The sequence below is a fragment of the Carettochelys insculpta genome, chromosome 14 (genome assembly GCF_033958435.1).
Source record: "Carettochelys insculpta isolate YL-2023 chromosome 14, ASM3395843v1, whole genome shotgun sequence".
Lineage (NCBI taxonomy): Eukaryota > Metazoa > Chordata > Testudines > Carettochelyidae > Carettochelys > Carettochelys insculpta.
The window spans coordinates 3839559-3853155 of record NC_134150.1 but is presented as its reverse complement, the minus strand read 5'-3'; the positions used below and the strand labels follow the sequence as shown (position 1 = coordinate 3853155).

Sequence of the window (13597 nt, the reverse complement as noted above, 5' to 3'; positions counted from 1 at the left end):
TAACTTTAATAATACTTTCTTACCATTCCTCTGCTTAGCCCCTCCCCCATGCTTCCTCTCTTTGTGTCTCACTCCTCCCAGTTCCATTGGGATGATGAAATTATATCCACTGACAGACTCTTGAGTTCTCTAGGATGTGTTTTCTGTTCTGTAAAATTCCTAGCACACTTTACGTGTTAAATAAATAATTCAGTTAAGGCCGTGTTGTCACAGGCTCCTGCCATGCTTTATGAAAATTGGCATTTGGACATGCACATGCATAACTTGATGATGCTTTTTGCAAAACAGGCCATGTAACATATCTATTTTAATTTTACAATCCACTGACTGGGTGTATGTCCTATTTTTCGTGTGTGTATCACTCTTGTATGTAAAGTTAGAAATACGAAGTGTGGGGTCTGTTTAAGGTTCTAAATGTGCTAATCAGGGCCATTACTGAGGTCCTGGAATCTGGATGACTCAGTAATCAAGTCAACGACCTGTGATTAGCCTTGTTTGTCCTGTAAGTTCAGACTGTAGTTGGGCCTAGAAAGACATGAAGCCAGGCCACCTGGTTCTGAATCCCACTCTGGATCTGGTCTTTTTCCACTCAAGGTGAGAAAAGTTTGAACTGAGTTCAAGTAATTCCCACCTTAAGCAAAATTTTTACACAGAGCAAGATGTGTTTATTTGGGGTTTTGGTTCCATGTGGGGGGGTTGGTTTCCTGGGCACTGAGCCCTTATAGCTGAACCCTCCCAGAGTTGAACTGGTCCGGCTTCTGGTTATCCTGTGGGCGGGGGGGGGGGGGGGGGCAGGGAGGGCATTTACCCCAACTCTGGGGTTTGGCTGGAGAAGACCAGAGGATCTTGCCCAGCAGGACAAGGTCGTGGGGAGCCCCAGACCACAGGAAGGTGGGCATCGTTAGTATGAACAGCCCACAGGGGAACAATCCCAAGGGAAATTCTGTGCTTCACCCATCACATTCATCTCTGGTGAGAAGAGAAAATCCAGACAAGAGAGGGTTTAGGCTTGTGGAGCATCAGATGCTGTGATGGTGATGTCATCGCAGCATGGAATGCCTGGAATTCCTCCAAGGTACATGAACAACAGAAGGGTTAGGGCTACTCAGGGTGTAATATCTTTGACAACTGCCATTGGTGAATCTATCTTCTGTAAACTCAGCTAGGTCTCTCCTAAACCCCCCCACTATGTTTTTGTCCTTCACAACACTCTCTTGCAATGCATTCAGGTGGGCCATGTGTTGTGTTAAGAAGCATTTCCTTGTGTTAGTTTTAAACCAGCTGCCTGTTAATTCCCTCCTTGGTTCTTGTATTATGGCAAGAGGCAAATACCACATTTTTTCTCCACAGCATTCATGATTTTATAGACCACTATCAAATCTAGGGTTGTGGACCTTCCAGGATTGCCCTGGAGAGCACAACCAGAAGTCCTGGGGCACCTTAAAGCCTAACAGATATTTTGGAGCATAAGCTTTCATCGGCAAAGACCCGCTTCGTTAGCTGACGAAGCGGGTCTTTGCCCACGACAGCTTATGCTCCAAAATATCTGTTAGGCTATAAGGTGCCCCGGGGCGACTTCCTGGTTTTGAAGTTACAGACTAATTCGGTTACCTCTCTGATGCTGGAGTGTACAGGAATGAAAGATCAATCTTTAGTTGACGACGATGCCCTTTTAGGAAACCTTCAGGAATACATCCAACCAAAATTGGCATTCCTGATCCTACCCCTCCCTCAGTCACCCCGTCTACGCTGCGGCCTCCTGAGGCAGTGGCGTGAGATGGCTCAAGATGGGGAAGCATATTGACATCACTCCTGGACATACAGTAGCCCTGAGGGCTGGTCTCTGATGACCTAGGTGTTCTGGCACACTCTGGTGGCCTTTCTGGCCTGGTGACTCTGGGATTTCTCTACTCTCTGACTTTAGAGGAGAGAGGCCCACCAGCTGGGGAAGCAATTCCAGACCTGCTCTCAGCTGATGTGACACCAGAGCCCTAGACCCGGCTATTTAGGTGTCTGGAGTTAAGTATCTTTGAAGAGCTGAGCCTGAAGCCTTGTCTGAACCACAGCAAGGTGGAGATACTGGGCCACATCTATGGGATGTGCTGGTTCCAGTTAAGCCCCAGTTACCAGGGGCTTGTGTGTTTGGTTGCAAACACTGCAGCAGCTGGGGCCAGGTGCCTGAATGTTTGTGTGTCTCTCTGGTTGCTCCGGCAACATTGGGGCACATGGACAAGCCCAGAGCTTGCCAGAGTCATGAGGTGGTAGGCCCAGGCCTGCATCACTCCCCACTGAAGAGTATGACTCACAGCCAAGCCAGACTGGCCTGTTTGATCTGAACCTGGGCGGGGAGGAAACCAGACGCCATCCTAAATTGTCTGCGTTATGTCCCCGCAGGAAAACACACACACACGTGCACGTGTGCGCGCGCGGCACTACTACAAAATGGGAGAGGTTTATTGCCGAGCCAGGTTACAGAGCAGGGAAGCCTTTGGCTTTGGGCTGGCGTCTCAGGCTGGGGCTGCTGCAGGCCCCATCTGGGAGGAGACGTGAGGGATGTGGGTTACACGCCATGCAGGCCAGTTCTCCGGGGAAGCAGGATCACCTTCACGAGGAGCCCTGAGGAAAGAGCACTGTTAAACTCTCATGACTGATGTGCCCTGAGGAGGACAAGGGGTATCATTGCTCTCAGGGCAGGTGAACACCTCAAAGCTGCATCGGTGCCCCTGCGGTAGTGCCTCAGAGAAGATGCTACCTATGCTGATGCCATAGGGCTGCTTTCCTCAGCGTAGCTATGCCACCTCCCTAAGCCCAGCCCCGATGCCTATGGGAAAAGCACTCCCGTTGGCCTAGTGCCGTCTGCGCTGGTGGGGCCAGGTCAGTATAGCTACCTCGGCTGGGGCAGGGGTGCTTTCCACACCCCCCGAGAGAGAGTTGTACCAAGCTCCTTTCCTAGTGTAGCCTGGCGTTAGCTGAAGGGGCGTAGCCTTGGAAAAGGCCCATCTATCACTAGCAGGAGGGAAAAATGGCCTCTGTGGCGGGCAGAAGACCTCCCCAGTGGAAGACATACAGGCAGGCACCTAGCGGTATGAGTAAGAGAAGCTCTCGTTGGAGATAGTGAGAGGAATGTGGCAACCTGGTGGGGGTACAAAGGAAGAAGGCAGCAGGAGAAGCCTGGGTGCCCAGCGGGCATACAGGGAGAAGGTCTGGTTGGCACTAGCAGGAAGGTCGTGGCATCTTGTGGGGTGCACACAGGGAAAGGTCTTGTTAGTGTTCTCGGGAGGGGCGTGGTGCCTGAGCGACGGGTGCGGGAGGAAGACTCGTGAGTGCCAGCAGGAGGGACACAGTTCGTGATGCATCTGGAGCTGATGTAATACTGGGAGCAAACTGCAAGGCCAGGCCAGGTTCTAATCACATCAGCCCTTGGTGACCAAAGGCCCGTCAGCCTTGGCTCCATGGCTAGTGGGTGGGCCAGCCTAGTACCCCGGAAGCCTGTGCTGTTGAGGCCAGTTCCCAGGGCTGATGTGATTGAAGGCCCAGAGGCTCCGGCGCGCCTGGGTCTAGGAGGGTCAGGGGCTCTTCCAGTCATCCCTATTTCTTCACTTTGGCGTCATAGGTGCCCGCGTTCTTGTAGGCTCCCACGTAGCCGCTGTTGTCCACAATGTTCTCCCGCCCGCTCTTCCCTTTGCCCTTGCCGGTCTCGTCGAAGCGCTCCTTGTGGGAGCCCGTGTACTTGCTGGTGTCCGTCAGCCTGTCCACCGCCCCACCCGTTGTGGCTTTCTGTCAGCAAGAGCACGGGGCAGGGGAGTCAAACACAAAGAAGTGGTTATGGTCCTTCCCAGGCTCCTGCCTCCCTTCCTCCCTCCCCCAGATGCTCCCAGACCCCACACCGTCCATCACCATCTGGCCCCTTCATTTCCCACGTGCTCCCGAGGCCCGGCTCAGCCAGTGTCTCACAAACCATCACCTTGGTCCTCGCCCCTGCAGTGTCCCTCCTTGGCCAGACACCTCCATCCCCCTGGCGCTATTAGATCCCAGACTGTCCACCTTTGCTCAGGGTCCCGCCCTGAGTCCTCTCCACTGTGTGGTCACAGCCCTCCCAGAGCCCCGCTCTTCCAGACCACTCTGCTGTGATACGTGGCCTTTGTGGGACTCTCCAGCTGCCCAGAGCCACGTCCGTTTGTCCCCAGACAGACCCCACACTCTTGGCCAGGCCCCTCACCGCACTCCCCCTCATTAACGTCTGAGAATGGCCATCACTCACTGTGACGCCTATGTGAGCCGGTTCCTTCCCCGCTACCAGCTGGCAGATAGACTCATATGCTTCCTCCTTGCTCTTGCCCTTAAACCTCTTTGGGGCCAGCTCCTCCAGGGCCTTCTTGAACTCTTCATAACTAATGACTCTGGCTGTCTTCCCTCTGCAAGGCACAAGGGTGGGGAAGTGATCTAGCACAAGCTCTTCACTAGAACAGGAGCTGCCGCAAGAGACACCCGGGCTGCCCTTCCAGTGGGATGTACGCCCCAGCTGTCACAGCAACTGTCCCTGTTCCCCACACAGGTGGTCTCTGTAGGCCCCCAAAGAGGAACGTTTGATGCACCCAGTTACTGGAATAGTTAACAGGTAAACTGCTGTAAGTACGCAGGGATCACTGATTCAGAAATGCAGCCACTGCTGAGCAGAACCTGGCGCTGGCCTACCGGACAGGTTAGGACAGGAGAAGAGAACCTGAGGTCTAGCTGAGACCTCGGGCGACCCTAACCCTGCTGGGCACAGGAGAGGTACTGCCTTGTTAGGGGGCGGGCTGGTGCAAGAAAGGAGTGACCTGGTTGAGGGGTCTGACTTCAGGGGGAGGTTCATGGCTGTCAATCCTGTGCAGCCTAGAGTTAGGCGCCTAATTCCCTGAGGTAGGCAGAGCTCTCCCCTTAGCATTTCCTGCTGTCTAGTGCAGGCAGCTCCCTGCTCAGCACAGTGGCTGCTGTGGATCCCCTCTTTAGGCATCAAAGGCCTGGACTGCGTTAGAAAATTAAGTCGGCTTCGCTATGTCGGTCAGGGCTGAAAAGCCCACATGCCAGAGCAGCATGGATAAGCCAGCGTAAGTCCCTGTCTGGGCAGCACTAGGGGAGCAGAAAACTTCAGCATGGGTGCTACCTGTGCAGATGGGAGGGATTCTCCTGTGGTTTAATCCACCTCTTTAAGAGGCAAGGCCTACGGTGATGGACGAATTCACCTCTCAAGGTGGGGGGCGGGGCGGTATGCCAGAAGACTCCTTCCCATTTGCACTGGAAGTGTCTACACTAAAGCTAAGTCAGTTGAACGGTGAAACAGAGACAAGCTCTAACTCTCCACAGGCCATGGGCCTAACTCAGGGCTCTGGGTTTCACTACGTCTACACGAGAGCCCCGATTAGAAATAAGATATTTCGAAACGGATGTTTCAAAATTAGCCTTACTCCTGAAACTTTGAGAGTTACCAGATCCAAAATAAGTGGCTCGCTAGTTCCATTTCATTTCAAAATAGCGTGTGCATCGTTTCGACGTTTGCCAATTTATCTCAAAATAACACAAGCTGTTTCTACATAGCCCTGTGGCGTAGACAGAGCCTCGTTGGCAGGGTGGCTCCTGGGCTGGCACTCTGCTCCGTTTAAGTCCCCTTTGTGAGTATGGCCCAAGCATCTCTGGCATCGCCTCTACACAGCAGTCAGCATAGAAGGCCCCACACGCTCTGTGGACAGTTGCGCCCAGGCTTCAGATTCTGGATGTTTTGCAGCCACCTCAGATGCCTCTCAAATTGTGGTTCTGACAGAACCAGATGTAACCGTGAATAATCCCCTCTGCCCAGCGGACCCCACCTTCTCTGTAGTCGCGACAGGTTACAGGCTAGCCCAGGCATCAGGCTGGGGAGTCATTGCCCTCAGAATTTGTCAGTGTGAAGAGGTGACGCTGGGCTCTGGGAAGGTGCAAGAGACAGGCTGGGTCTGTGGGATAAGCATGCAGCTTCCTGGTGAGCCTGGCAGGGCTGGGGATGGCTAAAAGGAGCGGCCTGAGAGCGTGACTGGGGGTGACCTACCAGCCTGCACTGCGGGGCTGGCCCTGTTGAGCTCCAGGAGTCAACTGGCTGCTGCAGAGCAGGCTCTAAGGAAGGGCAGTCAGGGAGCCACTTACTTCACTTTGGAGAAGACGATGTCCACGTCCGTGCTGGTGACCCCTTTGCCATCCATGACTTTACAGTCTTTGCACAGTTTGGCCCAGTTTTTCCCATTCATTTCGTGCCCCGTGGCTTTGGTGTCTCCGTAGATGGCAAACTTCCGGAAGCTCTCTTCCAAAGCAGCCATGTCAGGGCTCCCCGCCATGCTGAGCTGTAGCAGGCAGAGGAGAAATGGCCCCAGTTACTTAAGCAAACTCCAGCCAACCGATCAGATCCTGGGCACGCCACCCACACAACACCCTTATACACCCCACCAAAGCCTGGGCCCCTCACCACTAAGCTGCAATGGCTCTGGGGAGCCTGGGCCTCAGATGGCGTGGGAGCTGCAGGTCAGGCTCATGGGGCATCTGTGTGTGGGCCCCAAGGACAGAATAGCAGAGGGGCTGTGGGTCGGGACTGGGCAGCTGGGTGCGGGCCCCAAAGGGGAATAGTGAGGATGCTGTGGGTCAGGACAGGAGGGTGTTGTGGTAGAGCCATGGGGAGAAACATCTCCAGGCAGCGTTAACCTGCTGTTCCCCCAGCTGAGGGAAGGAGAGCGGAGCCACGTCCTGCCCCGCCAAGCAGAGCCCTTGGCCTGGCTCCAGCCCTGGCTTGCCTGGCTCTGGCCCAAGAGGCTCTGGGCGCTACACCCCTCACCCTGCAGCGGGCTGGATGCTGGGGAGGGGAGCCCCAAGCCTCGTGGGCTGGAACCAGGTAAACCACAGACGGGAGCCAGCCCATGGGCCAGCCCATCCCCACCCCTGCGGCAAAGCAAGCTCTCAGCTCCTCTCACCCCCACTCCTGCTGGCTTGCAGAGCCCTGGAGCCTCCCAGCCCCAGGGCAGAGGCACCAGGTCTGGGCTGGGCGATGGCCTAGCCCTGGGCCCTAGTTACAGTCTGACATTAAACACAAACAAGCGTGTGGGCTTGTCGGCTGGCCTGAGTTTGTGCTGCCTGGAGACGGTTGCTAGGGAGGGCTGTGCTGCTGGGAGCCGTTGCTACGAGAGGCATGGCTGTAGCTTGACTATTAGCATATGCTCTCCCTCGGGAGGGAGGGACGGGGCGGATGAGGTCAGAGCTTTTCTTGGGCCAGCTCCTGCTGGGGAGACAGACAAGCGCTGGCGCTTCAGGGCTGGGAAGGGGGCTCCCTGCATCTCCGTATTAACGCTATTACATCACCCACCTTGTGTGTCCAATAGCTGGGGACCGGCAGGGCTACAAATACACTTTGCGGCCATGCAGCCAGCCAGGCCTCTGTTCCCTTACAAGGCTGCCAGGACCAGGGCACTCCTTCCTGGGCCAGGAACAGGGCCCCGGGGGGGCACCACAGCTTCTAACCTCCTGGCAGCACTGAGGCTCGCTCAGGGCAGCTGCCCTGCAGCTGCCAAGGAGGGGCATTGCAGGAGACACACCCAGCCACACATCCACACGCACGCAGAGCCACTCAGCTACGTTCCAGGTCCCAGGCGGGAACTCATGGCCGCGCCAATGAATTGTGGTAACTCCCTGTCTCTATTTTCAGGCTCCTGGTGGATGTAGGGCACCAACAGTGCCATTTATGAGGCACTAGAGGGTCCGTAGCTCCCCTAAACTTTGGATTTTGTACTTAAGGTCTGCTTATAGAAACACCCACAGGTGGGCTCAAACCTGGGCCCGCTGGATCTTAGTGCAGGAACTGCTATAATGCGAGCTAATCACCAGCTGGCACTGAGCTAAGACTGTTGAGGTGACTCAGACTCTTTCTGTATAATTGGCTAGATGCCACTCCATGGGACAGTGAATCACTCCTTATACCTGCACCTCTACTAATATAATATACGCCATCATGTGCCAGCAATGCCCCGCTGCAATTTACATTGGCCAAACTGGACAGTCTCTCCGTAAAAGAATAAATGGACATAAATCAGACATCAGGAACGGTAATGTACAGAAGCCTGTGTGGGAACACTTCAATCTCCCTGGACACTCAGTGGCAGATTTAAGGGTGGCAGTCCTGAAACAAAGAAATTTCAAAAATCAAATGGAGAGAGAAATCTCTGAGCTGCAATTTATTTGCAAATTTGACTCCATTAACCAAGGATTAAACAGAGGCTGGGAGTGGCTTGCACCTTACAAGGGCAGCTTCTTTGCTCTGCCTGTTAATATCTCCCCATTAGACTCTGACAAAGGCTCACATCCCCCTATCTGAACAAAAAACAGTCGAGTAGCACTTTAAAGACTAGCAAAATGGTTTATTAGGTGAGCTTTCGTGGGACAGACCCACTTCGTCAGACCACTGTTCTGGTCTGGCTATGGTCTGAAGAAGTGGGTCTGTCCCACAAAAGCTCACCTAATAAACCATTTTGCTAGTCTTTAAAGTGCTACTCGACTGTTTTTTGTTTTGATAGTGTATAGACTAGCACGGCTTCCTCTCTGTTACTATTCCCCTATCTGATCTGACTTGTTTTTTCTCCTTTTGATAAGTACTGTTGATACTGGGCCATTTCCACCTCGCTGAGTAGACCTTGCCAGCTCTGGCCCTCCCTCTTACTGGGACCCCCCTCTTTAAATACCCCTCTGAAACCACCCCCCCAACTCATGCATCTGGTGAAGCAGGTCTTTGCCCATGAAAGCTCATGCTCCAAAATACCTGTTAGTCTATAGGGTGCCACAGGACTTCTTGTTGTTCTCGAAGCTACAGACTCACACAGCGACCTCTCTGATACTAGGTGTGTGGGTTACACAAAAAGCACATGCCCTGGCTCTAGAGGCAGTTCTTAACTGTAACAGACCTGGTGCAGCTCCCACTTTGCCTTTGGGGCAGGGAGTTTGTTTATAAACAGAGGGAGGCAGGGTGACAAAGATAATTGAAGGGTTGTTAGATGATAATTAAAACATTGTCAACTACTCCGCTTAAAAGACGGGGAAAAAGAGGAGGAATTAATAGCAGTGTGCTCCGGGGGTCTGCCTGGACCACTGCTGTTCAAATTACTCACAAACGAGCTTGGAAAAGGGGTCAAAAGCGAGGGGGCAAAATCTGCAGACGATGCAACATTACTCGAAATAGGTCAGCCCAAGGCTGACTGCAAAGAGTTACAAAGGGATCTCCCAAAACCAGGTGACTGAGCACCACAAGGGCAGATGGAATTCAATGCTGATGAATGCAAAAAATAAATGGAAAAAATCTAATCCCAGCTAGACATACAAAAAGACGGGGTTTTAAAGTAGCTGTCACTAGTCAAGAAAGAGATCTCACTCATTGTGGATTGTTCCCTGAAAACATCCACTCAATGTGCAGTGGCAAACTGAAAAGCTAACAGAATACTGGGAATCATTAGGAAAGGAACAGTTAATAAGACAGGCAATAACATATTGCCTCTATATACAGTCATGGCACGCCCACATCTTGAACGCTGTCTGCAGAGGTGGTCACCCCATCTAAACAAAGGTGTCTTGGATTTGGAAAAGGTGCAGAAAAGGCACCAGAAACAATCACGGGTGAGGAACAGCTTCCATAGGAGAAGAGACTAACAAGGGTAGGACCTAGCTTGGAAAAGAAATGACTAAAGGGTGAGGGGATTACTTTGTGGTCTAGAAACTCATGACTGGTGTGGAAAAAACCAGAATAAGGAAATGTTATTGAGTCTTTCGCTAACGTAACAGCCGACGCTCACCCAGTGAGATTCAAAGGCATTATCTTTAAAACAACCAAAAGAAACAATTTCTTCATGGTCAACCAGTGGAGCTCTTTGCCAGGAGATGGTGGAAAGGCCCCTCCTCTAACAGGGTCTCAGTAAGACCAAGCTAAGTTTGAGGAGGATTGTCCACGGATGGGCAGGGACAGTTTCTGTTTGCCAGAAGCTGGGAATGGACTACAAAGAGGTGGATCACCTGACGATTGCCTCTTCTCTTTGTGCCCTCTGAAGCACCTGCCCTGGGCCACTGCTGGAAGATAGGACACTGGGCTAGATGGATCCTTGTTCTGGCCGCTCTTATGTTCTTATATAGAGCCCAAATATAGCTGCTCCTGCTGTAACCCGCTAGACTCCCAGTTCTCTTCCAGCGCTGAGCGTGTCCGGACGCCTGGGGTCGGTCTCTCTCCATGCTGGTTGTAACAATGTAAGAACAGCTTCTAAAACGTTCAGGCTAACCAGTGTCCCCAAAGTGACTTGCCACAGACGGTCAGGCTCTATTAGTACAGGCTGAAGCTCTCTTGTCTGACCAGGGCCAAACGAGAGAATTTGCGAGACCATGGTCCTGCCCTCCCGGCCCCTTCACTGCTTGATTTGCAATGAGCATGCTCAATAACGCTACTGAAACCAATTTCCTCAGTCTGCCCCGCCCATGCTCCCACTCCCCCCACCCCGCATCACAGCATGCACTCCCCACACCACCCCAGCACAATCTGAACTGGTGCCCCATGGGGCACTCCTGCGAGAGGACTCGGCCATGCACAGGGAGGGAGTTCACAGCATCTGGCCTTCCTGATGGGAATCGACTCAGGGCCTGGTGCAGCAGAAACAGCTGCCAGCCATTAATCAGTATGTGCTCAACCTGCCAGCAAGCGAAGCAGCCTGTCCCAGCCAGATGGGACTATGCCGTCCCAGCAGCTGGGCCCAGAGAGGGCTCTGGGCATTTTCTTGCTCCCAATTCGCCCAGGAAGCCGGCCTAACAAATGTGCCTCTCTCCCTGGCTCAGGCATCTTTGGTCTTCCTGAACCGAGCCGAAGGCCACAGTTCAGCTGAAGGACACGTTCTTCCCAGGCAGCCCCACAGCAGGCTGCCCATACATGCTGTTTGCAGCCAGAGGGAGGACAGGCCAGCTATTTTAGGCCCCCCGTCTCCTGAAAAGCACGGCCTAACACCCTGGCATTTGTGCTGAGCAGACCAGCCCCTGCGAGCTCCTCTCTAGCCTGGAAGCTGCCCCCAGAACCTGGAAAGAAGAGATCTTCCAGGTCAGGATTGGACCCTGTTTTCCCAGGGATCCCAACCTGATAGCTCACACCTGATTCTTACACCACTAAGCCACCCCTTCCAGCTCTGTCTTCTCTTTCACTAGGACAACTTGCCCCAGAGCTGGCCAGGACTGGCAGGCCCACAGAGCCTGCCCTGGCCAATGCCCCTGCAGGAGGAACCCCTCCAGTGGCAGGGCAGTGTGGGAGAGGGAGGGTCTGGCAGGGGGCAATGTAGGTCCTGCTGTAGTCCAGCTGCAGCCATTCCCTCTGGAGAGGTCCTTGCTCCCCCGGCCGGTCACCCTGCCACCAACCCTCGGGTCAGTACTGGCTACAACTAACCTGATGTCCCCATTTCCGGACTGAGTGGGAGCGGCGGGGGCTTTGCACAGGTGTGCCGTGTGCATAGGGGCTGCAAGGAGCGGGGGAGGCAATCAGAGGAGGAACCTGCCAGCAGGACACAAACCTCCCACAGGTTGAACCTCTCTAATCCGGCACCCTCGGGACCTGTCCAGTGCTGAACGAGAGAATTTGCCGGAGGACGGGAGGTCAATATTGTTGAGCACATCATCAACACACCCACTGCTTCCTGGGCTCTTAGCAGACATTCTGGGGTAAGTGACAGCTAAAGAGCGGCACAGAGCACTGACAGCCAGGACTGGCGGCTGGAAACATTCCCACACCCACGCCCTGAAAATGGCACCACACACGTCTGGCCCTCTCTGGGGGGCACGCAGGGAATGCACAGAGGTGTGAAGCGGGGGACAGGTCCCAGAGCTGTGCACCCTGGGGCAGCCCTAGGGCCTGCACTTGTGAGTGATCAGGCACCATGGTGTGGGCTGGGGACAATCCTGGGAGTTAAAAGACCTGGTCTAGCTGTGCCACTGTCCTGCAGGGTGATCCCATGACTTACCGCTGGTCTCAGCCCCCACAGCTGTGCAGCGGCGGTTGGATCTGGCCCATCCTTTGTCAAAAGCTTAGCGCTCTAGGGCTGGAAAGAGCTAACTACCTCTGTAGTGGGTTGGGCAGGGCACGCCCATGGGCCAGCCTGTGTGTGTGCGCTGAGGGGGCCCACACAAGCGCAGGGGAGGGGGAGGTGTGTAAGGCTGAGGGGGAATGCTCCTGGGTCTGCAGGCTCTGGGTGTGGCTGGGGCGATGGATGGGGAAGGGCTGTCCGCTCCTACCCACAGCACCAGGTTTGCCCCCACTGGAGGCACGGAAGGCAGCCTGGACGCTGGGGAGGGGCCCTGGCAGAGTACCCCATCTCCCCCGGGCTGAGCTGGGGAGCAGCCCTGCAGCCAGCCCACCACTGCCGGGCGCCTCCTTTTCTACCCTGAAATCCCTGGACGCAGCACACACGGATGAGCTCCACCCCTCCTCCCTCCAGCCCTTCACGGCAGCCTGGAGCTTCCCCATGGGCACAGGCCCCCAGAACACACGGCCAGCTCCCTTCCCTGCTCCACACCCCCAGACTGGGGGAAATCAGCCACCTGCCAGGGATGCCAAGTACCGGCACAGAACAAGACCAGCCCCCCGCCACCCAGCGCACCCTCCTCCTCTTCCTGCAGCCGCAACCCACCAGGCTGCTGCTTTGCTGACTTACCGCCTGAAGCGCCTCTGCGGAGCAGTGACCGGCTACACGCAGGAGCCCTGCTCCCTCCTGCTCTCCAGACTGCAGCGCTGCTCCCAGGCTGCTGTGTTATTATCGGCTGTTTATTCCCGTAGTCATAGAGACGGGCTGCTAAACAGGCAGGCAGCAGAACAGCCCTGTGCTAACGCAGGAGGGTGACCAAGGTCACCGCCGAGAGCCGAGCTCCCTTCTGCCGCAGTGCCAGAGCTGCCCCGCCCAGGCGGGAGAGGGTTCGTGCCTCCATCAGCCGGCTGGAGCACAGCCCAGGGGTCCCTGGGCGCCTGCTGCTGGGAAGGGGGAGGGCGCGCAGAGCTGGGAGGGGAGGCTCTTTCCCCGGCATGGCTCCAGCTTGGCTTGTTACCTGGGAAGGGAAGGCTGAGCCGGGCGTCTCCTCAGGCAGCACCCATGGGCGTCTCTGCCCATGCACGGGGGTGGCACCGCTGCCCCACAGGCTGCCCGGGCCCATAGGCTGTGTTAGGCAGCTCATAGGGGGCGAGCCCCAGGGGGCACCAGGCTGCCCTGCCTACTCTTCTCTGCTGCCAGGCCAGGAGATGGGAGCTCAGGGCTCCTGGTTCAGGGCTGGGTGGTGGGGTCAGGGGCTGCTGCCAGAGGTGACTGGTGCCTGCTGGGGGGGGCCAGTTGAAAGCTTTGCCCTCCCAATGGCTTGGGGCGCTTCCCCGCAGCCCCTCCCTGCAACTCCAGCTGTCAGCACCATGGAGAGGCAGCCAAGGGCAGGGAGTGGCAGGGAGGGGCTGTTGCTTTGGCTCCCTGGGGAGCCACGGGAGCTGCTGGAGAGGGACACGGGGGGCACCGGCCAGGCAATCACTCCCTGCATGACGCCTCCTGCACTCGCAGGC

General features: G+C 55.3%; 2 protein-coding genes across 3 annotated transcripts in view; both read right to left on the bottom strand.

Moving 5' to 3' along the window:
- Nucleotides 1–202: 202 nt before the first annotated feature.
- TPPP3 (tubulin polymerization promoting protein family member 3) lies at nt 203–12794 on the bottom strand. 2 transcript variants are annotated; one of them, XM_075008723.1, is made up of 5 exons: nt 12714–12794; nt 10051–10264; nt 6160–6353; nt 4262–4415; nt 203–3777 (listed from the first exon to the last, which is right to left on the bottom strand). In XM_075008723.1, the coding sequence occupies exons 2-5, from the start codon at nt 10261–10263 to the stop codon at nt 3589–3591; spliced, it is 750 nt and encodes a 249-aa protein (XP_074864824.1). In that variant the 5' UTR covers nt 10264; nt 12714–12794; the 3' UTR covers nt 203–3588. The 2 variants fall into 2 exon arrangements, with proteins under 2 accessions (XP_074864824.1, XP_074864825.1); XM_075008724.1 differs by lacking the exons at nt 10051–10264; nt 12714–12794 and having other exon boundaries at nt 6160–6347.
- The window catches only part of ZDHHC1 (zDHHC palmitoyltransferase 1), a 60894-nt gene continuing 53665 nt past the window's right edge, over nt 6369–13597 (bottom strand). Inside the window, exon 13 of the mRNA XM_075008681.1 lies at nt 6369–8173. The gene's annotated coding sequence lies outside the window, so the exon portion shown is untranslated. The remainder of the gene's footprint in view (nt 8174–13597) is intronic.

What these genes read in the sequence shown, in the direction of transcription:
- TPPP3 (XM_075008723.1), bottom strand. Translation starts at nt 10,263, where the DNA reads ATGGAGAGAGACCGACCCCAGGCGTCCGGACACGCTCAGCGCTGGAAG. An exon ending in AGAGAAGAGGCAATCGTCAG is followed by an intron (nt 6,354 to 10,050) that starts GTGATCCACCTC and finishes TGCCTGCTACAG; the next exon opens with CTCAGCATGGCGGGGAGCCC. An exon ending in CGGCTCACATAGGCGTCACA is followed by an intron (nt 3,778 to 4,261) that starts GTGAGTGATGGC and finishes TCTTGCTGACAG; the next exon opens with AAAGCCACAACGGGTGGGGC.